This window comes from Bos javanicus, chromosome 1 (genome assembly GCF_032452875.1).
Source record: "Bos javanicus breed banteng chromosome 1, ARS-OSU_banteng_1.0, whole genome shotgun sequence".
Classification (NCBI taxonomy): domain Eukaryota; kingdom Metazoa; phylum Chordata; class Mammalia; order Artiodactyla; family Bovidae; genus Bos; species Bos javanicus.
This window is the reverse complement of record NC_083868.1, coordinates 110,532,154-110,555,937: the sequence shown is the minus strand read 5'-3', so window position 1 is coordinate 110,555,937 and position 23,784 is coordinate 110,532,154. Positions and strand designations below refer to the sequence as shown.

Genomic DNA, 23,784 nt, shown 5'->3' with positions numbered 1-23,784 from the left:
ATTTTAGAGTATGTAAAAAGCACATAATAGAATCAATAGTTGCTATGCAACAAGGATGGCACATTTTAAAATAACCGAGTATTTACTAATTGTCATGGATTTTTGTTTATTTCAAGTATTGCTTTTAAGTGAAGAAAGCAAATTAATGTGCAGGCTGAACATTTTAAATTGGCTCCAAATGCAGTGTTGGTACTTTTCAGTTAAAATGTTGTAATTAAAAAATGTCCTACAGCCAGACTGCTTACAATAAGTGATGGTCATTTACTGCCTATCACTTTGTAGTGCCCTAAACAAATTCCAATCAAATATTTTTTTGGATTATTACTAAAACATCACATTATGGGGCATTTTAAATTATACTAATCATCTCATTTTAAACAGTACATACAGCTTGTAGAAACCAATAATTAAAACAAAGAAAACCTTACTTCCTCACTAAATGAATGGGAGAACAAGTTTACTTCCAGAAATAATCAATTCCAACTTTAAAGGGGGAGGCAAAGAAAATCTCAAATTCTTCTTTAAAATAGAAGAGACAAATGACCTAGTAATTCCTAATGTATTTCAGTGTACTGTTAATCAAATTTATAAGAAACAAGTTATAAAATAAAATTTTATAGGAATAAAGTTGTCCTTTTAAAAATATCAATTTTCCTTTATGTATAATAAATGTATGGCTAAAATGAATATTGAGGGTACACTTTAATTTTTTAAATTGTGCGACGTATTAATAATTTCCAAAATTGAATTAATAAAATCATAAGATTTAAATCAGAATAGCCTGCAAAGATCATCTGATTTAAACCCTTAATCTAGATAATAAATATAGTCTCCATTATTAACATGTTTACTATATGTCAAGCCTTGTGCTGAATGCTTTTCATCAATGTAATCTTAATCACTCTAACATTATTATTCCCATTTGCACATAGAAAAAAATAAGACTCGGAGAAGTTAGATAATTTGCCAAGTTTATATAGCCAGGAATTGAGAAGTGATACAACCCCTCCACCTTCAAAAACTGAGAGCTAAACACAAAGTCCAACATGTCTGTATTTGACTTAGGTGGACTAATAGGAACCAGATTTACCCTCCTTTCTGAAACAACTAAAACACTGGAGAAAAGATAGAAAACAATGGTTTCAAGACTCTGGACATCAGGCAGTGAAGGACAGTGATTCCTAGAGATAAGAGACAGACAAGGTAACCCTTATCACTACTCTGACTTAGTACCTTGAAATAGATTTAAGGCTATGGTAAAGGGAGTGGGAATCCAGGTAGAGTTTGGCAGATTCTGAGTTGAGGAGACTTTGCTAAGAGTCCAGGGAGATCTGTGTGGCTAGAATTCACAGTTGAGTATTCTCAGAAGAGAGCTGCCCAGAGAAAGAATGTTGGATATCTGCAAAGAATCCCCATTAAGTATATGTGACCCGTGCATATATATGGGGAAACTACCTACAGCCAGGGAGATGGATCTGAAAGGATTAGAGATAAGAGTACCAAATACTTACATGAGGTCAATAATAATGTCTGTTCTCACCAGCCAGACTGGAAAGGCAACAATTCACAGGGGACTGGGTAAAGTTCTCAGAAGGGTCTTGCATGAATTGTAGGGAATAATTAGCCCTGGACTAAATGCTGAGCTGGTCCTGCCTAACAAATTTTAAAAGGAAGACCTTAAAAAATATCAGACTGATTCCAAGAAACTTAACTGCTCCCAGAAAAGAATTCAAGATTATTTATAAGAATACAAAAATATCCAGCAAAATTCACAATGCAGCCAATGAAAAAATTGCCATGCATGGGAATAGGAAAATAGAACTCATAGTGAAAAGAAAAATCAACAAATAAAAACTGACTCAGAAAGACACAGATGTTAGAATTATCAGACAAGGACATTAAAACAGGTATAACAACTGTATTCTTTATGTCCAAAAACTAGAGGAAAAATTGACCATGCTAAAAAGAGCTGTAGAAGATATAAAAAAGATCTAAACTGAATTTATAGAGATGAAAATTACAATATCTGAAATGAAAAATATACTGGATGGGATTAATGGAAAATTAAACATTCCAGAAGAAAAGTTTAATGAACCTGAAGACACAGCAATAGAAGCTATACAATGAGATAAAAGAGACTCAGAACAAACAAACAAAGAGCACCAGTGAGCTGTGAAACAAATTCAAGTGGCCTAATATATGTATAATTGGACTCCCCATAGGACAGGAAAGAGAGGACAGAAGAAATATTTGAAGCAATAGTGGCTAAAAACTTAAAGTTTAATGAGAACTATAAACCCACAGATTCAAGGAGCTCAATAAAGCTCAAGCACACCAAGAGACATTATAATCCAATTGCTCAAAAATGTCAATTAAAAAATCTTAAAAGCAACTAGAAAATAAAAGACATATATAGAGGAACAAAGATAAGGATGAGAGCAGATTTTCTAAAAATCATAAACAATGTAAGCAAGAAGATAGTGGGGCTGAAAGTACTGAAAGAAGGGTTGGGCAGGGGTGAGGGGGTGGCAGTGGGAGCTGCTAACTTAGAAATTCTATACAAAGTGAAAACATTTTTCAAAACATGAGGGTAAAAGAAAGGTCTTTCAGAATGAAAAAGCTGAAAAAAATGTATCACCAGTACACCCACACTATAAGAAATGTTGAAAGTCCTTTATTCAGAAGGAAAATTATACCAGATGGAAATAGGGATCTATACAAAAGAATGCAGAACACCAGAAATGGTAGCAATGTGAATAAGTATGATATTTTTATCATTTAAATTTCTTTATAATTGACTGTTTTTTAAAACTAATAATCTATTATGACATCTATAGCATGTAGAAGCAAAATATATGACAATACCACAATAGCTTGGAAGGGAGAGATGAAGTATGCTGTTGTAAGATTCTTTAAGTGAGAAATATAATTTATGGGCTGTCTTTAACTGTTCAGTGGTGAGCTACCTTTAGGCACAGCTGGATTCAGGGCTCTCAAGCTGGTTTTCTGCCAGATTGGCTTCTTTTTCAGACTCAGGGTTGTCCCTCCTGATGGCAAAAAGGGAGCAGCAATGTTTCCCATCACTTTTCTACATTCTTAGCAAGAGACTGACTGTGGCTGTCAGATTCTAACTGAACCATGCGCTCAGTCTTGGACCAACCATGACAGCTGGCAAGACTGGGTATATTGGTTCACTCAGGCCTGGGTCATGTGCTCATCCTTGGCAAGACAGAATCCCACTCAGTCATATTGACTGATAGTAGGAGAAGAATGAATCACTACAAAAAAGGAAAATATAAACAAATATCCCCTGAAGTTCTCAGGTAAGAGATGGGCCAAGAGATAGGGCAACAGGTGAGCAAACTGACAATGAGCTGGGAAGTACAGTGGATCCTTCTGGGGTATCTTCCTGGCAGATTACCCTTCTCTCTGAGAATTTCTCCACGTGCTGCATGGGTTGAATCAGATTCCTTTCATTTTGCCCCCCTAGGCCCACTCTGCACCCTTGAAACCCTGCTTTCTATCCCCAAAGCCTGAATTGAATGGATGAGAGTAGTAGTTCCTGGACCCTCTAACTCTTGATTGGGATTGGTGAGTAGGGAACAATGGCAGAAGATCTAAGGAAAGGAGGAAGGGATCCTTTCATTCTAGTTATATCCTCTAACCAAACCACCACAGCTCCCCCTTTCCCCCAGCTTTATAGAGATATAACTGACATGTGACACTGTGTAAGTTCATGATGTACAACATGATGATCTCTCTCACACACACACATACATACATATATATATAGCAAAATAATTACCACAATAAGATTAGTTAACACATTCTTCACACAATTATCTTTGTTGCTTTGGTAGCGAGAATATTTAGATTCTTATACAATATATAAAGTGATATATCACTAGAAGATAGACTGCATAAAGTTAAAAATATATTCTGTAAACTCTAAACCAATTACAAAAATAGAAGAACAAAGAGTTATAGCTAATAAACTAGCAAAGGATTGGAAATTGAATTTTAAAATAATGCAAAAGAAGACAGAAAAAGAGGGAAAAACAATGAGATGGGTCAAATAGAAAGCACATAGCAAGACAGATTTAAAGCTAGTCACATCAATAATCAAATTAAATATAAATGCTCTAAACCAGAGATCAGCAAACTTTTTCTATTAAAGGTCCAATTAGTAAATATTTTTGGTTTCTGGACCATACAGTCTCTGTTGCAACCACTCCACTCTGCCCCTGTAGCTTAAAAGCAGCCAGAGATGATATGCAAATGAATGGGCATGGCTGAAGTTTAGTCTTGGGCCATAGTTTGCCAAGCCCTCATCTAAATATCCCCATTAAAAGACAGATTGTCATGTTGGATAAAAATGCAAGATTCTACTATATGTTGCCTATAAGAAATGTATTTTTATATAAAGAAATATTTTAACAAAGAGGCTAAAAGTAATGGATTGAAAAAGAAGCTAGAGTTGCTACATTATAATCAAAATAGAGTTCAGAGAAAGAAACCAGAGTATTTAGAATATTACCAAAGATAAAGAAAGTCATTTCATAATGATAAAGGGGTTGGTTCACCAAGAGGACATTTAACCCTAAACATTTTTTCACCTAGAAACAGAACTTTAAAAATTAAGCAAAAAGTGATAGAACTGCAAGGAGAAATAGACAAATCTTTAGAGTCAGAGATGTCAATAGCTCTCTCTCAATACCCAGAAAAACCATTAAGGATATATACTATGGAAAATAGTAAAATAGTTTATTCTTAAGAAATATTAACAAATATGACTTGATACATATAGAATTCTTCATTTAACAGCAGAATATGCATTCTCCTCATGTGTGCATGGGACATTTATTAAAGTAGATCATATACTGGGAATAAATGTCTTAACAAATGTAAAAGAATTCACTGGACATGACTTTGAATAAACTCCGAGAGACAATGAAGGACAGGGAAGCCTGGCATGCTGCAGTCCAGACATAACTGAACGACTGAACAACAACAACAACAAAGAATTCAAGCCATACGAAGTATTTTCTCTAACCACAATGGAATTAAATTAGAATTCATTAACAGAAAGTTATCTGGGAAAAAATACCCCAATATTTTGAACTAAATAAATACCAACTCCATTCCCTTAACCACTGTGCCATGTAAATGTGTGGGGAAACAAGGTGCCTGGGAAAACTCACCACACTGAGCTACGGAGTCCACCAGAGACATCTGAGTGCACAGCCTGCCCCACCTCGTGGCAGCTCTAAGATCTTGGTGAAGATACTAAATTTCTCTGAGCCTATTTCTTACTCTATACTGTGGGAACAATAATTACTATACATTCTTTCAGAATTGTTGTAGGAATTAAATGAGTTAGTAGAGGAAAAGAGCCCTATACCATACAACCTAGCTTGTATGAGGTACTCAGTGAGCATTCTCTCCTCTGTCCTCAGTTTTCCTCGGTTCTTGGCAGGACTTCAATACTTAGTCTGATTCCTTAGCATTTGCATTTTTAATTACAAAGTCTAGTGTTTGAATAATCATCTACTTTTATAACATAGTTATTCAGTGGTTAATTTAGAAATAATCTGAAATACTAGTTTTCAATTACAATTTGTTTCTAACTTTTAGAAAATAGTATAATCATTTTTGGGCTTCCCTGGTGGCTCAGATAGTAAAGAATCTGTCTGCAGTGCCAGAAACCTGGGTTCAGTCCCTGCGTCAGGAAGACGCCCTGGAGAAGGGAATGGCAACGCACTCCAGTATTCTTGCCTGGAAAATTCCATGGATGGAGGAGCCTGGCGGGCTACAGTCCATGAGGTTGCAAAGAGTCCAACATGACTGAGCAATTTTTACTCATTCATAATCATTTTCAGGATGTATATTAATATTTTGTTTAATGATAAATGTACATCAAATATAAACAAGTGGTCTGATTTCTAAATGACATCTGAAATTTCCTTGGTTTTAAAGGAATCATCAAGTAATAAGTGATTATGTTGTAACATGGTGTCTGCCTCCATGAACAGTGTCTCACTGTATCTTACTGTGCACAATGTTCATTGAACCCATGCTAGGCAAGGCACAAGCAGGGAAGCTGGAAGAAAACACAAGGAGTCGTAGGAATTGCAAACACATTTATTTTCCCCTGACTGGCACAGCAGCACTAGCAGCAGATACGCTGTATTCTCTCCTCTTGTGGTTGACCCAGCTGTCACAGCCATAACACAGCCTCACCGCCATAACACAGCCAAAACGTAACTGCAAGGGCTTTTTCAGGTGGAGCTTATATATGCTTACAGAACAAAGGTAGCCAGTGGCCAAGTGAGTACCTTGTGATGTGCATGTGTGGTGCTATAATTGAGCTCAATTGTTATATAATCATTATTTACAAAACATGGGGCAAGGTGAAAGGACATGGTGAGAGAGTCTGACCACCACCATCTTGGCTAATTTGCTCTTTCCCTACAAACAGAAAATGATATCAGAATCAACCAGAAAGATCTCACTTGGGAAACAGTGAAAAGATAGCATTTTGCACATTAGCATTAGAAACAAATATTATAAAACACTAATTATGCATTTCAACACAAACAAAAAGGATTTAAAAAAAAATACACTAGGAATGCTTTGAAGTCTTCAGAAGGCCTTCAGAAATGAGACAGTTGAGCTAGAGGAAGAAGATATGGATGAACTAAAATCTGGAATGTGTACACAGACAACAATTGATTTTACTTTCTCTAACTCCTGAGCTCATATTTTTATTCATGCTTTTTTTTTTTAATTAGAATTTCCTCAGATTATCAGAATTACTATTATATAAGGAGATCAGTCCTGGGTGTTCATTGGAAGGACTGATGCTAAAGCTGAAACTCCAATACTTTGGCCACCTCATGCGAAGAGTTGACTCACTGGAAAAGACCCTGATGCTGGGAGGGATTGGGGACAGGAGGAGAAGGGGACGACAGAGGATGTCATCCCCCCATCCAGGGCTGGATGGCATCACCGACTCAATGGACATGAGTTTGAGTGAACTCCGGGAGTTGGTGATGGACAGGGAGGCCTGGCATGCTGCAATTCATGGGGTTGCAAAGAGTCGGACACGACTGAGAGACTGAACTGAACTAAAAGCAGTTCATATTTTATGTATGCACCATCACCTAATTTATTTAATTTTCATAAACATGAGTCCTGCCATCTAAGATTTTGTAAACAAACAGCTGTTATTAACATGTAGAAAACATAAACATGACAATTTCGCATGAATTCATCTTCTCAATAACAATATACCAGCTTAAGCAAGTCATTGTTGGTGGGCTCATCGTTTTGTTCAGACTCTTCAGTTCTTGAAGGAACCGGTAGTATCATCTCTCTGTGCTACAGTCAACACATTCAGCTGGCTTTTGATTTGCCATTGCAGCGTCCTTAAATATTCAGAAGTTCCACCTGAAGTTCATCCCTTTGCTTCTCTTTCTCAGGTTGTACAAATTAAAAATGAAATCAGTATATCACTCTTCTCCTTTCTATCTGTAGTGCTTTTTCTTTCCCACCCTCTGTCAGTTCCTTCCTTTTTTCCTCTCTCCTTACCTATACCTGTTTATTCCAAGGAATAGTTCAGGGGCAAAGAGCCCTTTCTTCCTGGATCAGGTAGAACAGAACATTCTGCTCACTCAACCAGTCAGCCACCCCCTTTCCTTCCCTGAATGCATCCTTTGTTTCATCTTCAAGGGACTCTGCTGATTTGCTAAATGACCTTTTCCTCATAATTTAAATAACTTCTGTTTTTAAAAGTTCTTCTCAAGTCCTTCTGTCACCTAATTTACAATTTGTCCTGTCCCACCTTGTTTGTGCACGTTCTTCTTCTCTTAATTTGAGTCCATATTTTGAAAGATGTCTTTCTATCCTAAAATAGCTATTTGGCTCTATGAATTAACTACACAAGCAAAATTTTTTGAACACTTGACATTTTAGTACCTCAGCACAAATTTTTCTTTAGCTTCTCAAAAAATGTTTATTTACTCTCTTTTTTAAAATAGTGTCAACGTATCTTGTGGACTATTAACTCAAAGTTTTCTGAATGTTTTGTATTTGATTTCCTCCTTTCATGTGTTCTTAACATATCTATTCCAGCATGGCTAGAACACAGTAGTCAAATGGGAAATACAGGTTGAAAGTCAGGTTGGAGAAGTCAAGGGCTGCCATACATGGTATCCTGCTTGTGCCATGAATAATACACAGGCCAGGGGAGAGAAGGGAGCTGAAACCAGGCCTGGGCTCTGCTCACCATGCCCTGCCCAAGGCTGTGTTTATCTAAGGAAGGTGTGCTTTGTTGATTCTTGTAAAGGTGTCATAGGGGCTGGTGGTGTTCTAGTAGAAGATAATGTATGGGAGTTTGGATTTTATAATGCAGTGAAAAGCCAGCAAGAGGGAATAAAAGAATTCAATGTATAGTTTGTGAAGAACACTCTGCTGTGTATCAGGGGTTGGAGAGAGGCAGGAGTAGAAGTAAGGAGGCCAGTCAGGAGGTGGTGGTGACCACAAGTATGGTGGTGATCCTGGTGCAGAGAAATCAATAGATTCATTGTATCTTTTGGAGGCAAAATGAGCAGGGCTTGATGATGGATTAGGTGTGGAGGGTAAAGGAGAGAGAAGTGTGAAAGGCAATTGCTCCAGTTACTGACTTGAATAACTCCATGGGCGGTGGTGCACATCCTGAGATAGGGAGCACTGAGGAAGGAACAGGTGGGGGGATTGTGTCAAGATCTATGGTACAGACAGTTTGAGACACCTATGATGTATCTATATGGCTACCAGAAGGCAAGAACAAAAGTAGCTGAAATTCTGAAGAACATCTGCTTTTTTCTCTGAGTGCCCTGAGGCTTTCCTTGCTTTTCACAATCTGATAGCAACCTATCTGAACAATTCTGTCCTGTGCCTAAATGATTATCGGTATTCTTTCCTCCAGACAATCTAGAAATTTATTTTGAAAGAGCCAAAACAACTCCGGTGCAGTAAGTATAAGCGTAAATGCTTTGCCTTGAGGCAAATGACCAGTGCAATAAGCCCCACTGACCCCATACTGAGGCTGGTCTTCTGTCTGCATTTTATGTAATTTAAAGAGCTTCCTGCAAAGTTCCTTAGCAAACTTTCTGTTTCCCAGTTTTAGTTTTCCCATGAGAAATTCAAGTTGACCTCTCTCCTTCTCTTACTGGCTTGAGAATCACAGTCACAGTAAGTCAGGTTTGACAGTTTTTCTCCCAAGTTATCTGCATTTACTTGGTCTTAGAATTTATAATCTAAATAATTTATAATGGCACAATGTAAATCTAGAGCCAACCTGTCACTGGGATCCCTTCTCTAATCCACTAGATAAACTCCCAGGCGTGAATGACTCCAGTACTCATGGATTTGTTCTCTCTTGCTCAAGTAGGCAGAGCCAAAACCAATGACTAAAAACCACAGGGAGAGAGATGTTGGCTCAACTAAAGGAAAAGCTTCCTAATGTTTAGCGCTGTCTGAAAATGGAAGTGCCTGCTGGGGAAGGAGTGAGTTATGGTTTCTGGTGGTGTCAAGGCATAGAGCAGATAATCATTTGGTGCAGATTCCATGGTAGAGATTGAAGTCAGGGTATAGAAGTAATCTCCACTGACTATTGAATTCCTGCTCCTGCAAGAGCTTTACACAGATGTTTCGTCTCATTTAATCCTCATAACAACCCCCAAGGGAATCAGTTATAACCCCACCGGGAGAGGTTACAGTCACAATTTAAGATCACACAGCTAGAGTGGCAGAGCCAGGATTCAGAGCCAGGATTTAAACTCTTGAGTCCAAAGCCTTTGTTTATCCTTCCACAATTCATGGAAGCTTGAGAAAATGAACTAGGGGATTTTTAAGGTCCCTTCCAGCATTGTGGTTCTGAGTAGAAATATGGATTCAAGCATCACTGACTATGTTTTCCTTCAATCACCCTTCTGGCCTCAATCTCATTAAAATGATAATCTATGACTCCAAAACTGTCTGTGGTCTCCATCAAGAAAGGCCCATTTAAAAAAAATCAGCATTTATATGTTGTTTCCACTCTTGAGTTTTCAACAGAACTTAGTGTGAGAGCCTCAAAATCTTTTTTTCTTTTTTTTTCCTTGGCAAAGGACAGAGTTTACATTATAAATGTACAGAAGACTAAGCTTTTAGTATTTCTGAAAACTTATATTGTCTTAACTTCTCTACTCATTTTACAGGTCTTAAAAGTCTTAGAAGATCTGAAGATATTTGACCCAAGGTCAACTTCTCTGGTCCAAGTTCTGAATCAGATTTTTTTTAACATTAGAATTTAAAAATTCATGTTAGAATTAGAATTTTTAAATGATTAGACCCTAAGAGTTCTCATCACAAGGAAAAGTTCTGTTTCTTTAATTTTGTTATCTATATGAGATGATGGATGTTCTGTAAACTTTTGTGATAATAACTTCAGGATATATGTAAGTGAAATCTTTATAGTGTACACCTTAAACTTATATGGTACTATATGTCAATTATATCAACAAACCTGGGAGAAAAAAATGAGTCTGAAAATAGGCTTAATTTACTTATATGGTGTTAAATTTACTTATGATAGTATGTGTGTTAAATGCTATTTTCTAGATTGAAGCTGAATTTGCCAAGGAAAGAGCCCAACATTTGGTTGAATTTCAGGAGCAAGCTCTTCTCTTTAAGGAAGAAGCTAAACTGGAACTTGATATTGAAAAGGAAAAACACCAAGAAATAATCCAAAAGTATAAGAAAGAACAAGAAGAACTACAAATGAAGGTCTGTCATTATGGTACTCATCATTATTTAATGGATTTGAAACTATAGATGTTAGTTATTTCCTCCTAAGGACAACACTATATTTCTAACTCCTATAGATTTCCTCATGGTCATCACAGCTTATTTTTAGATAGAATGATTTGGCTATTCTCCATAATGAATGACTGAGATAAATTACATAAGAATATAATCCAGCTATGTATGGAATTTTCCCTACTAAATAAACATTTATTTATAAACATATTTTTAAAACAGCATAAATTACGTAACTAATAATTAACATGGTTAGATATTCTAATACCTCAAATGTCCAACAAAAGATAATGATGTATTTTACATAACTAAATTTTACCAACAACTAAAGTCTATCCCCTTTAGTTTCAAATATTTTCAATTTTAGTTTTGAATGAAGGGGAAATATTTTTTAAGTATCAGACTTCCATAATTTCTTTAACAATGTATACTAAACAAAATATAAGGTTTTGACAAGGTTCCCTTGTTTTCATAAGACTTGAAAGTAGAGTGTGTGTGTGTGTGTGTGTGTGTTTATCTTTTGTGTGCGTATATTAACCAAGGCCTACTGGTAAAGTTATATTTTGAATAAACTCATTAAGAGTTTATGTAAATTAGCATTAAATGAGACTTACGGCCTCCACTTTGTTGTACAGGGGATATGGTAGTTTTTTCAGTAGCTCACTGTGAATAGACAGGGCCAGCCACATGAATGTGGTATCACAGGTCCCCATACAAACCTTGCAGGTTTAATGTTCTGCAAATGCTGTCTTGAAATTCTTAATAATAATTTAATCTCTGAATTTGTGTTTTATAAGTGCAGTCCTATTTGGGACAATGGGACAATGGAGCATGCGCTGGGAGTTGTAGCCTCGGCTCACCTAAGCCCTCTCCTCCTCTTCTGGACAGTCCTGTCCTAGACATGCCCTTACTTCCCGGCTCCTGCCCCCCCCACTCCCCTTTTCCCCTCACCCTGTGACTGCTGTTAGTTACTCTCCCATGTGGCCCAGGACCATCAGCAGGGGAATGCTGAAAGGCAGGCCCCAACTTGCTGGGGCTACAGTCTTTCAAGAGCAATCCTAAGTCCAGATTTTGTGAGTGAATTCTCTTGATTTTTTTTTTTTTTACTGTTGACTCCCTTATTAAAAAATCAAAGCATGTGAGCCTCCTCTTCCCAAGATAACCTGCTCTGTTTTAGTGGCAGCTCTCCTCTGGATGAAGGAAACTACTGCTCAGACCCAGAAGTGACCCTCTCCCTCCCTGGGTTAATTGAAGAAAATGGAATATTAATTTATAAAAACTGTGGTGAATAGATTTCTTGTAAAAGTTATTGTTAATGTAAATTTAACATTTGAAACAAATTTGGGGTACATAACTCTTAAGTAATGGTTCACAAAATCCTTGGAACTTTAGTCTGTAAATGCTTTCCAGATTCTTCATGGGCTGATTTCTTGCTGTACTAATATTTATAATATGACAATATCCGTAGCATAAAAAATGATATGTTTTGTCAGAAGCAGCTTTGCTCTTCTTGGTATGTTTTGTGTTATTTGTTTTGCTTTTTTAAGGAGAAAAATAAGCAGTCTTTTCCCTTCTAAAGATGCTGTGACACTGAGAAGTTTCTCAAGTTGTTCTTTCCTCTCTTTGTCTGGAGGTACCACCTTCAGAAGCAGTATATTTTCAAAGTATTCTGGTATCCTCTAGAACTGCATTGTTTAATATAGTAACTTATGTGCCTACTTAAGTTTCAATTAATTAAAATTAAATAAAATTGAAAATTGAGTTCCTCACTCATGTTTGCCACATTTTAAGGGTGCAATAGCCCTTACTAGCAAGTGAGAGCCTACTGTTAACATTTCTTCTCGGTTTAATGATCAGTGATTTCACCTTCATAGCTTGGAATTGGTCATGGTGAGAGTGTTTACATCATGGAAATTGAATACAAATCTGACTTCTGTGTGTGTGTGTGAGAGTCCATTGTTAAATATTTACCAATGCAGTCGTGTCTGACTCTTTGCGACCCCCATGGACTTTATAGTCCATGGAATTCTCCAGGGCAGGGATCAAACCCAGGTCTCCCACATTGCGGGTGGATTCTTTACCAGCTGAGCCACAAGGAAAGCCCAAGAGTACCACAATAGGTAGCCTATCCCTTCTCCAGCAGATCTTCCTGACCCAGAAATCAAACCAGGGTCTCCTGCATTGCAGGCTGATTCTTTACCAGTTGAGCTATCAGGGAAGTATTTACCAGTACACCACTATCAATAGTCACATGTGGGTAGTGGCTACCACATAAGACAGTGCAGAATATTTCTTCTTGTTGTTCAGTCACTAAGTTGTGTCTGACTCTTTGCAACCCCATGGACTGCAACACACCAGGCTCCCCAGTCCTTCACTGTTTCGTGGAGTCTATTCAAATTCATGTCCATTGAGTTGGTGACTCTATCTAATCATCTCATTCTCTGCCGCCCCCTTCTCCTTTCGGCTTCAGTCTTTACCAGCATCAGGGTCTTTTCCAATGAGTCAGCTTTTCTCATCAAGTAGCTAAAGTATTGGAGCTTCAGCTTCAACATCAGTCCCACCAGTGAATATTCAGGGTTGATTTCCTTTAGGATTGACTGGCTTCATCTCCTTGCTGTCCAAGAGACTCTCAAGAGTCTTCTCTAGCACCACAGTTCGAAAGCATAGGTTCTTCAGGGCTCAGCCTTCTTTATGGTACAGCTTTCACATCTCTACATGATTCCTGGAAAAACCATAGCTTTGATTATATGGACCTTTGTCAGCAAAGTGATGCCTCTGCTTTTAAATATGCTGTCCAGGTTTGTCATAGCTTTTCTTCCAAGGAGCAAGCATCTTGTAATTTCATGGCTGCAGTCACCATCTGCAGTGATTTTCGGAGCCCAAGAAAATAAAGTCTGTCACTGTTTCCATTTTTTCCCCAGCTATGTACTGTGAAGTGATGGGACCAGATGCCATGATCTTAGTTTTTTTAATATTGAGTTTCAAGCCAGCTTTTCCCTCTCCTCTTTCACCTTCATCAAGAAACACTTCAGTTTCTCTTTACTTTCTGCCACTGGAGCGGTATCATCTGCATATCTGGGGTTGTTGATATTTCTCCAGCAGTCTTGATTCCAGCTTGTGCTTCATCCAGGCCACCTTTCACATGATATACTCTGTATATAAGTTAAATAAGCAGGGTGACAATGTAGAGCCTTGAGGTACTCCTTTCCCTATTTTGAAACAGTCCATTGTTCCATATCTGGTCCTATATGTTGTTTATTGACCCACATACAGGTTTCTCAGGAGGCAGGTAAAGTGGTCTTGTATTCCTATCTTTTTTAAGAATTTTCCAGTTTGTTGTGATCCACATAGTCAAAGGCTTTAACATAGTCAATGAAGCAGAAATAGATACTTTTCTGGGGTTTCTTTTCTTTCTCTATAATCCAACAAATATTGGCAATTTGATCTCTACTTCCTCTGCCTTTTCTAAATCAGCTTGTACATCTGGAAGTTCTCAGTTCACATACTGTATGGTAGTTTGAACATTCTTTGGCATTGCCCTTCTTTGAGACTGGAATGAAAACTGACATTTTCCAGTCCTATGGCCACTGCTGACTTTTCCCAATTTGCTCATGTATTCTGTCACTGAAGAAAGTTCTATTGGGCAAGGCTACTATAGAAGGTATGGTATCTAGAGTACCTTCAATCATCATATACAAGGATGAAAAAAAAAATACATCAAAGGAAACCTTACTAGTATGATTTGAGTAGACTGTAGCACTGAAGAATTGATGCTTTTGAACTGTGATGTTGGAGAAAACTCTTGAGAGTCCCTTGGACTGCAAGAAGATCCAAGCAGTCCATCCTAAAGGAAATCAGTCCTGAATATTCATCGGAAGGACTGATTCTGAAGCTGAAACTCCAATACTTTGGCCACCTGATGTGAAGAACTAACTCATTTGAAAAAACCCTGATGCTGGGAAAGATTGAAGGCAGGAGAAGAAGGGGATGACAGAGGATGAGATGGTTGGATGGCATCACCAACTCAATGGACATGAGTTTGAGTAAACTCTGGGAGTTGGTGATGGACAGGGAGGCCCAGCATGCCACAGTCCATGGGGTCACAAAGAGTCAGACAGGACTGAGTGACTGAACTGACTGACTGACTGTAGCTATGATGCTCTCCTACATGCATCCCCAAACATCAGGTCCCAGTCACCCTAAAATGAGTCCAGACAGGCACTTGATCAAGACTTGAGTTGTCCTTGGTAGTTCAGTTCAGTTACAAAGATTTAGGTATTTCAAAGTATGTTCAAGTGATTAATGCAATTCCATTTTCGGTGATAAAAATAAAATCTTAGTCTTAACTTTTAAAATTGTGAAGGCCTATATGTGTCATAAGATTTGCTTTAATCAGATCAGAAGAGAACACCAATTATTTAGAATAAACCTCTTAAAACCAAGAGAATTCTGTGGATACCTAGAGACTATTACCTATAAACTAATGCAAGACTTATCTTACAGATATCCAACTTAATCGAAGGTGCTACTAAAGATCTAAGACTAAAACTCGCTGCTCTTGAAGAAAAACTCCGTGAATCCCATGTTCAATATACTGAGGAATCTGCGTTAAAGGAGAAAGAAATTGAAAACCTTAAAAATTTGGTTGTAGAGTTTGAATCACGTCTGAAGAAGGAAATTGACAGTAATGGTTCCGTTTCAGAGGACCTGAGGAAGGAAATGAAAAAGAAGTCAGATGAACTGGAAAGAGTAATGCTGGCACAAGCACAACTGATAGAGCGATTCAACCAGTCCCAGAAGGAGGTAGGAAACGGGTGATGGTACCAGTGCAGTTAGTGAAAGAGTGCTGGTCTTTCAACAAATAAACAAACAAAGACATGAAATGTAGCTTGGTGTCATGCAGAAAGTTCTGGACTATTTATTAGTCAGAGACCTGGGGTCATATCCTGGCTCTGTCCTTAACTTCAGTTCAGTTCAGTTCAGTTCAGTCGCTCAGTCGTGTCCGACTCTTTGTGACCCCATAAACTGCAGCACGCCAGGCCTCCCTGTCCATCACCAACTCCCAGAGTTCACCCAAACCCATGTGCATTGCATTGATGATGCCATCCAACCATCTCATCCTCTGTTGTCCCCTTCTCCTCCTGCCCTCAATCTTTCCCAGCATCAGGGTCTTTTCAAATGAGTCAGCTCTTCACATCAGGTGGCCAAAATATTGGAGTTTCAGCTTAGGCAGGCATTTAACCTCTCTGGACCTGGCTTCTTTTTCTGTAAAATAAATAATACATTTATCTATGTAATCTCTAAGGTTTCCTTGGCAAGTTCTACTGTGTTGCAAATGACCATTTAAAACCTCTAAGATTAGAAATCTTTATATATTTATGTCTTATTTGTTGAAACATTACATTTTTGCCAAAGAAACTTTTAGAGTACTTGCTGTTTAATATTTTAGACAGTATATTTTAAATACAGTTATTCTTTAGGGTTTTATTTTTCTGTCATTCTAAATTTGTAAGATAATCTACATGTATTGGTCTTTTTTCCTGTGTATGCACAATTATTTCAGCAGTGTTTTATTTAAACTGGAGTAGACAAATTCATGTCCATGGCATCAGCAAACTTTGGGAGATGGTGAGGGACAGGGAGGCCTGGCATGCTGCAGTCCATGGAGTTGCAAAGAGTCAGACACGACTAGGCGACAGAACAACAACATAATTTGGGGCTTCCTTGGTGGCTTAGTGGTAAAGAATCCACCTGCAATGCAGGAGACCCAGGTCTAATCCCTAGGTCAGGAAGATCCCTTGGAGAAGGAAATGGCAACCCACTTCAGTTCTTGCCTAGGAAATCTCATGGGCAGAGGAGCCTGGCAGGACACAGTCCATGGGGTTGCAAAGAGTTGGACACAACACAACAACAACAGACTTATTTTGATTTTAATTTTGTTTTCCTAACAAAATCTTATTTCTGAACTGCTGACCATTTTAGAAATGGTGGATGCTACTGACTGAATGTCTTCCCAAATTCATATGTTAAATATAATCACTAGTATGATGTGTGGAGATGGGTCTGTCAGAGGTGATTGTGTCTTGAGAGGTGATTGTGTCTTGAGAGATGAGCTAATCTCCTGAATGGAATTAGTGCTCTTATGAGAGAAAGCTCCCTCTTCCCTTTCACCATGTGAGGACACAGTAAGAGGATGGCCATTTTGAATCAGGGTCCTTACCAGACACCAAATCTGTCGGCACTTTGATCTTGAACTTCGCAGTCTCCAAAACTTTGAGAAATAATATTTGTTGTTTGAACTATGCAGCCTCTGGTATTTTGTTGTAGTAACCCAAACTTATTAAAACAGTGGGGCAATTTTCCAATAGCCAAGAATTAGAATATTGTCATATTAGAATATTTGATCCTATTTATAACAGTATAACAAATAAAGGCAAATGGAGGAAGATTCTGAATGTTAGTGATAAATAATATTTATTGGTTTCATTGGTGTCTTAAAGATGAATAAAAGGAAAGTGCTAGTAGTAATATTGATTATTAATAAATATACCATGTTTTCTTGCTATTTGTAAATTGTCAACCAAAATTCAAAGTTTATACCATCATTATAATTATGACATAGTGAACCTATTCCAAAGAAATTTTAAGTTAAAATGTGGAATGAACAAAATATTGGATCAAAAATAATACCTAAAAACCCTATTAAAGTAGGAATTATTTCCATGTTACAGATGAGAAACTGACTCAAGATGTTTGAATAATTTCTAAGATGACCCAGCATGGTGGAGCCAAGATTCAAATTTGAATTTCTTAGATTTGGATCTCTAAATTTCATCTCCATGAATTTCTATATTTCCTCTTTTAGGATACTTGAATTTTAGTGATTCTGCTTCTAAATTTCAAAGTGACCTAAGGCTTGGCACTCAAATCTCCAGGATACACACACACACACACACACACACCCTCTCTCTCTGTTACTTTTAGAATAATAATAAACACACTAATGCTTACTCTACCAGATGGTTAGGGTGTTGTGTGATTGAATGTCTCCTGTTGGAACACAGCACCACAACCTCCCTTGGAAAAGGGGGCTGCTCCTCCAGTCCAGGCAGGAGTGGGAAGAGCCAGCATACACATGGACTCAGCTCTGCTGGAGAAGGAGAGAGGTGATGCTTCAACTAAGACAGCAGTGTTGAAGTTCTAGAGGTGGGACAGCAGGTTAAAGGAGAGAAAGGCCAAATTAACTAGACCAGCAGGTTTTCTAACTCTTAAATCTCCCAAAGAAATGGCAATATGGAAAGTGATGAGTTATTTATAAACTGCTGCTAAGCTGCTGCTAAGTCACTTCAGTTGTGTCCAACTCTGTGCGACCCCATAGACGGCAGCCCACCGGGCTCCCCCGTCCCTGGGGTTCTCCAGGCAAGAACACTGGAGTGGGTTGCCATAGGACATTTTTTTATTCTAGGAATTTATAAACTAGAACAAGACTATAAAGGGTCAAATCCAGGAAATATATAATAGGCCCGTGCCTATATTCAAGTGCCAGGCACTGTGCTAGTCATCAATATGCAATTATGAACATGACTGACAACTGCCATCCCATGCTTTCAAAGAGGAATTTAGAGAAAATATTATGTTGAGCAGTTAAAGTGACATCCAGAGGCAAGAATGACCTAAAAGAAACTTCCCATGTAAAAAACACAGACTAAAAGTTAACAATCTGGCCATAGGACTTGTATTAGTTATGTATCGTTATATAACAAATTGTCATCAAAATCAGTGGCTTCAAACAGCGAACATTTATTTCTGAGTATCAGAGATCTGAATGTACGGCTTAGCTGGATGCCTCTTGCTCAGTACCTCTCATGAGGTTGGTGTTAGGGTGTCAGCTGCTGCAGTCTCATTAAAAAGGCTCAACTGGGGGCAGGTTGACTTCCAAGCTCACTTTTGTAGTTGTCAGCAGGATTTACTTCCTCATGGTTGTTGGGCTGAGAGCCTCAGTTCAATGTTGGCTGAAGAAGGGGAAGAGAAGAACCCCTCACTTCCTTCCAACATGAACTTTTCCATAGAAGAGCCTGGCAACATGGCAGCTAGTCTCTTGCAAAACAAGCGAGTAAGAAAGAGAGAGTGCAAGAGAGGGTGCCCAAGATAGAAGCTGCAGTCTCTCTAACTTAATCTCAGAAGTGGTATCCTGCTGCTTTTGCTGCATTCTATTCATTAGAGATGGAACAACAACTCCAGGCCACACTCAACTCAAACGGGTTGCAGAAGGCAAGAGGGCAGGGATAACCGGGGGCCATTTTATAGTTTGCCAACTCAGGGCCTCTGAAGGTAACTTTGGCAAGAGAAGCTAGACTAAAAGTGAAGAACGAATATCTTTTTCACACAAAAGCAGCTACATTTGGAATTCTTCCTGCCTGTTGGTTGTAACAGGAAACCACTCAGAGATGAAATTTTTTTACATGCAGATTTTGGAAAGATACGATACTGAGTTGGTATATAAATGATTGTAGATCATTACTGGGAAATAGAAAGGGATTGTAGCAAAAGTAAAGTTATCTTGGGACATGGCTGAGGGCAGACTTCCCACTAGAAGTTAGACAATTACAACTGAACTGTAAGAGTAAATAATTAAGACTGCTTCTCTGTTTAAGAATGCTAAAGTCCAGAACATTCTTATTAAATTGGAAATGAATTAATACAAGTGATAGGAATTATGAGCCAGAGAGAACTGAGGTTGTTAGCATGTAAAGTAAAAAGTACTACTTTTTGTGACCATGCATTCCATACACTTGAAATTTCTCAGATTCTGGAGGAAAACAGCCTCATATAAGTGGAGAACAAATTCCCATTTGAAAGAAGATAAATTAATGGTCTGATAAGAAAGCTAATTAAGGAGAGGAAAACCCCACTTTCATTCAGGAAGCCAGAAAATAGGTAGAACTTTGTTTTTAATTGTGTAAAGAAAGTTCTCAAGGATAGGAGGAAAGCCATAGCCTCAAAAGGGCAAAATGGATATTCCTCCATGGAGCAGGGATTAGTGGAGTGCTGCCACAGAAACGAGGGTCAAGAAGGTGAAGCAACAAAAGGTTCAGGTCAATAAGAAGAGAAAAAATAGTAAGTAAAACTAAATGGGAAATTTAAATGTAAAAAAGGGGCTCCTGAAATTCTTTACAGGGAAAAGACACAGACATCAAAAATTGGAACAGTTTAAACAAATAAGAAGCCAGGAAAGAAACATAATATGTTAGAGAACAGGACAGTATCATTTAAAACCAGCTTAAAATAGATCCCATGCTTTTTGCTGCCAGTTTTCCTTCCTTACTAGCTCCATAAGCTAGTAAGAGCTCCACTAGCTCTTGAGCACTACCAAGACAGTGTGGCTCCACTGTTTGGGGCCTTGGATCCAAAAGGAGAATGTGAAAAACAGATCAAAGTAAAGCCAGTACAGAGAGTTCAATATTTTTGTTGACTTAAAACTATAGATAAGGAAAACATAAGGAGCAGAAGTTTTAAATTCTCCCACTTCCTATAGCTGTCTAATGAAGATGAAAGATATTCAAAAATAGAAGGTAATGCTCTTGGTTAAACATGAATGATTAATTGCATATGTTTATCTCTGCATCCATCCCCAAATACCCTAAAATGACAGTAAATTAATTAAAATTGAATAAATACATAAGGAAAAAAGAACAGGAAAGGAGATGACATTTGATGAAAAAAATGTTGACCAAAATTTGGAAAACGGAAAGTAAGGTATGGATGAGAGGTAATCAGCAGGTTATGGATATTGAAACCTAATGCTTGTGGAGAGTGTGGGAGTGCATGGAATCCTAAAAAGGAGCAAACCCAATCACATTAGAAAGGCTCAACAGATATCTCTCAAAGTGGGAGAGAAGTGTAGATCTGAAAACAGGGCTGTTTGAATGGTTTTTAAAGGTGCAAACAGATGCTTAGATGCCCTCTGCAACCCCAGGCAGCCTCCACCTACCGTCCTGGCAGGATCCTAAAGGTTTACACTCTAGAAAACCTGAATGCAAGAGTCTTTGGACCTGAGGATACACAAAAGCAGGATATAAGGCAAGAGCTAGAGTGAAGGTCTGTATATTTCAGGGTGAGACCTCCCAGTCCCTGTCACCCACTCACTTCCCAGAACACAGACAACCAAGCTTATATATCAATACCCAGGAAATTGGAGGAGCCCTCTGTGGTAAAATGAGCTAGCTCAAAAGAAGATACCTCTGGCTTGGGAATAAACTTAACCAATGAATTGAAAGACTTATACACTAAAAACTATAAGACACTGATTAATTGATTAAAGAAAGTTTAAAAAAAGAAAATACCTCTGGGTACCAACAACTATTAGTACCTCTGGGCACTAAATAACTTTTAATTAAAAGTTATATGCATGTCCAATGAAACATATACCAGTAAACAAGCCCTTACCTAGTAGGCACACAGAGTTTCCAGTAACATTTTGAAGACTCATTTTTAAACACAAAAACCAAGAATAACCAAGCATTTGAGGAATACTTCTAATATGAAAGACAGAATCAGGATCAAACAAATAAGCAAAAAAAGAACAATGTGGGAAGAAAAAGTGTCAAAAAAGAGCATAATTCATATCCTTAGAGACAAAAGAGAAGATATATCCATGAAATGTGAGGGAGGCTTTCTTATCTCTCCTTGCTATTCTTTGGAACTCTGCATTCTGATGCTTATCTTTCCTTTTCTCCTTTGCTTTTCACTTTTCTTCTTTTCACAGCTATTTGTAAGGCCTCCTCAGACAGCCATTTTGCTTTTTTGCATTTCTTTTCCATGGGGATGGTCTTGATCCCTGTCTCCTATACAATGTCACAAACCTCCATCCATAGTTCATCAGGCACTCTATCAGATCTAGTCCCTTAAATCTATTTTTCACTTCCACTGTATAAATCATAAGGGATTTCATTTAGGTCATACCTGAATGGTCTAGTAGTGTTCCCTACTTTCTTCAATTTAAGTCTGAATTTGGCAATAAGGAGTTCATAATCTGAACCACAGTCAGCTCCCGGTCTTGTTTTTGCTGACTATATAGAGCTTCTCCATCTTTGGCTGCAAAGAATATAATCAATCTGATTTCGGTGTTGACCATCTGGTGATGTCCATGTGTAGAGTCTTCTCTTGTGTTGTTGGAAGAGGATGTTTGCTATGACCAGTGCATTCTCTTGGTGAAACTCTATTAGTCTTTGCCCTGCTTCATTCCATATTCCAAGGTCAAATTTGCCTGTTACTCCAGGTGTTTCTTGACTTCCTACTTTTGCATTTCAGTCCCCTATAATGAAAAGGACATCTTTTTGGGTATTAGTTCTAAAAGGTCTTGTAGGTCTTCATAGAACCGTTCAACTTCAGCTTCTTCAGCATTACTGGTTGGGTCATAGGCTCGAATCACCATGATATTGAATGGTTTGCCTTGGAAACGAACAAGATCTTCTGTTGACCATGATGGCTACTCCATTTCTTCTAAGGGATTCCTGCCCACAGTAGTAGATATAATGGTCATCTGAGTTAAATTCACCCATTCCAGTCCATTTTAGTTCGCTGATTCCTAGAATGTCAACATTCACTCTTGCCATCTCCTGTTTGACCACTTCCAATTTGCCTTGATTCATGGACCTAACATTCCAGGTTCCTCTGCAATATTGCTCTTTACAGCATCGGACCTTGCTTCTATCACCAGTCACATCCACAACTGGGTATTGTTTTTTTCTTTGGCTCCATCCCTTCATTCTTTCTAGAGTTACTTCTCCACTGATCTCCAGTAGCATATTGGGCACCTACTGACCTGGGGAGTTCCTCTTTCAGTATCCTATCATTTTACCTTTTCATACTGTTTATGGGGTTCTCAAGGCAAGAATACTGAAGTGGTTTGCCATTCCCTTCTCCAGTGGACCACATTCTGTCAGACCTCTCCGCCATGACCCATCTGTCTTGGGTGGCCCCACATGGCATGGCTTAGTTTCATTGAGTTAGACAAGGCCGTGGTCTGTGTGATCAGATTGGCTAGTTTTCTGTGATTATGGTTTCAGTGTGTCTGCCCTCTGATGCCCTCCCGCAACACCTACCATCTTACTTGGGTTTCTCTTACCTTGGACCTGGCGTGTCTCTTCATGGCTGCTCCAGCAAAGCGCAGCTGCTGCTCCTTACCTTGGAGGAGGTCGCCCCTCCTGGTACTTCCCTTGCAGCCTTTCTCAGGAAGCTCCACAATGAGGGAGTAAACTAAGAAAGGAGAAGACACAGGAATCAGGAAATGAGCATTTCCACACAGGAGAGAGGTAGTGGGAATCCCCAGGTCCAGGACGATGGTGGGAAAAAAATCCAAGGATGACAGCAGTGTAACAGACTTGGAGAAAACCAGACTGAGTTCAATAAAAGAATGGCAGATTTTTAGAAGTATGTCTCTGAGGAAAAAAAAGAGAATGGATAGATTACATGGAGTGCTTAAATGTGTTGAGAGGATATTTACACTTCTGTAAGTAGGTTTGGTGAAAAATTGGTTATCAACACCTAGAAAACTAAGCAGATAAAAATGGGATAATAATAAACTCCAGAAGGGAACTGTGAAAGAAAGGAAGTGTAATCATAGTACACTGCATGGCTGAGGTGTACATATACTTATATACTATAATCATATAAGGTGGAATATAGATTTGACTAAAAATTGTGGTAGAAATTGGGAAGGTTTTTCAATAAAATTATGATAGGAGCCTCTCCTAGGGGAGCAGAAACATCTTCTAATGGAAGGTGAAACAACTGTAAGGAAGCTAAATCCTCATCTTTGATTCAATGAAATCAGTAGATAATGACTTCAAAATTGAAAACCATGAGGTAGCTGTATAATAACATTATTTAGGACTATGGATATAAATATCATTAGAAACAGCTTAAAAACCTGAAAATGAT

At 38.2% G+C, this 23,784-nt stretch overlaps 1 protein-coding gene across 3 annotated transcripts in view; it reads left to right on the top strand.

The window, feature by feature from the left end:
* LEKR1 (leucine, glutamate and lysine rich 1) overlaps window positions 1-23,784 on the top strand; it is a 214,911-nt gene that overhangs the window by 177,954 nt on the left and 13,173 nt on the right. For 2 of the 3 annotated variants that reach the window (XM_061417712.1, XM_061417718.1), the window contains 2 exons: window positions 10,645-10,809; window positions 15,346-15,645. In XM_061417712.1, coding sequence (XP_061273696.1) covers window positions 10,645-10,809; window positions 15,346-15,645 — 465 coding nt within the window. The remainder of the gene's footprint in view (window positions 1-10,644; window positions 10,810-15,345; window positions 15,646-23,784) is intronic. The other variant, XM_061417727.1, reaches the window with a different exon arrangement.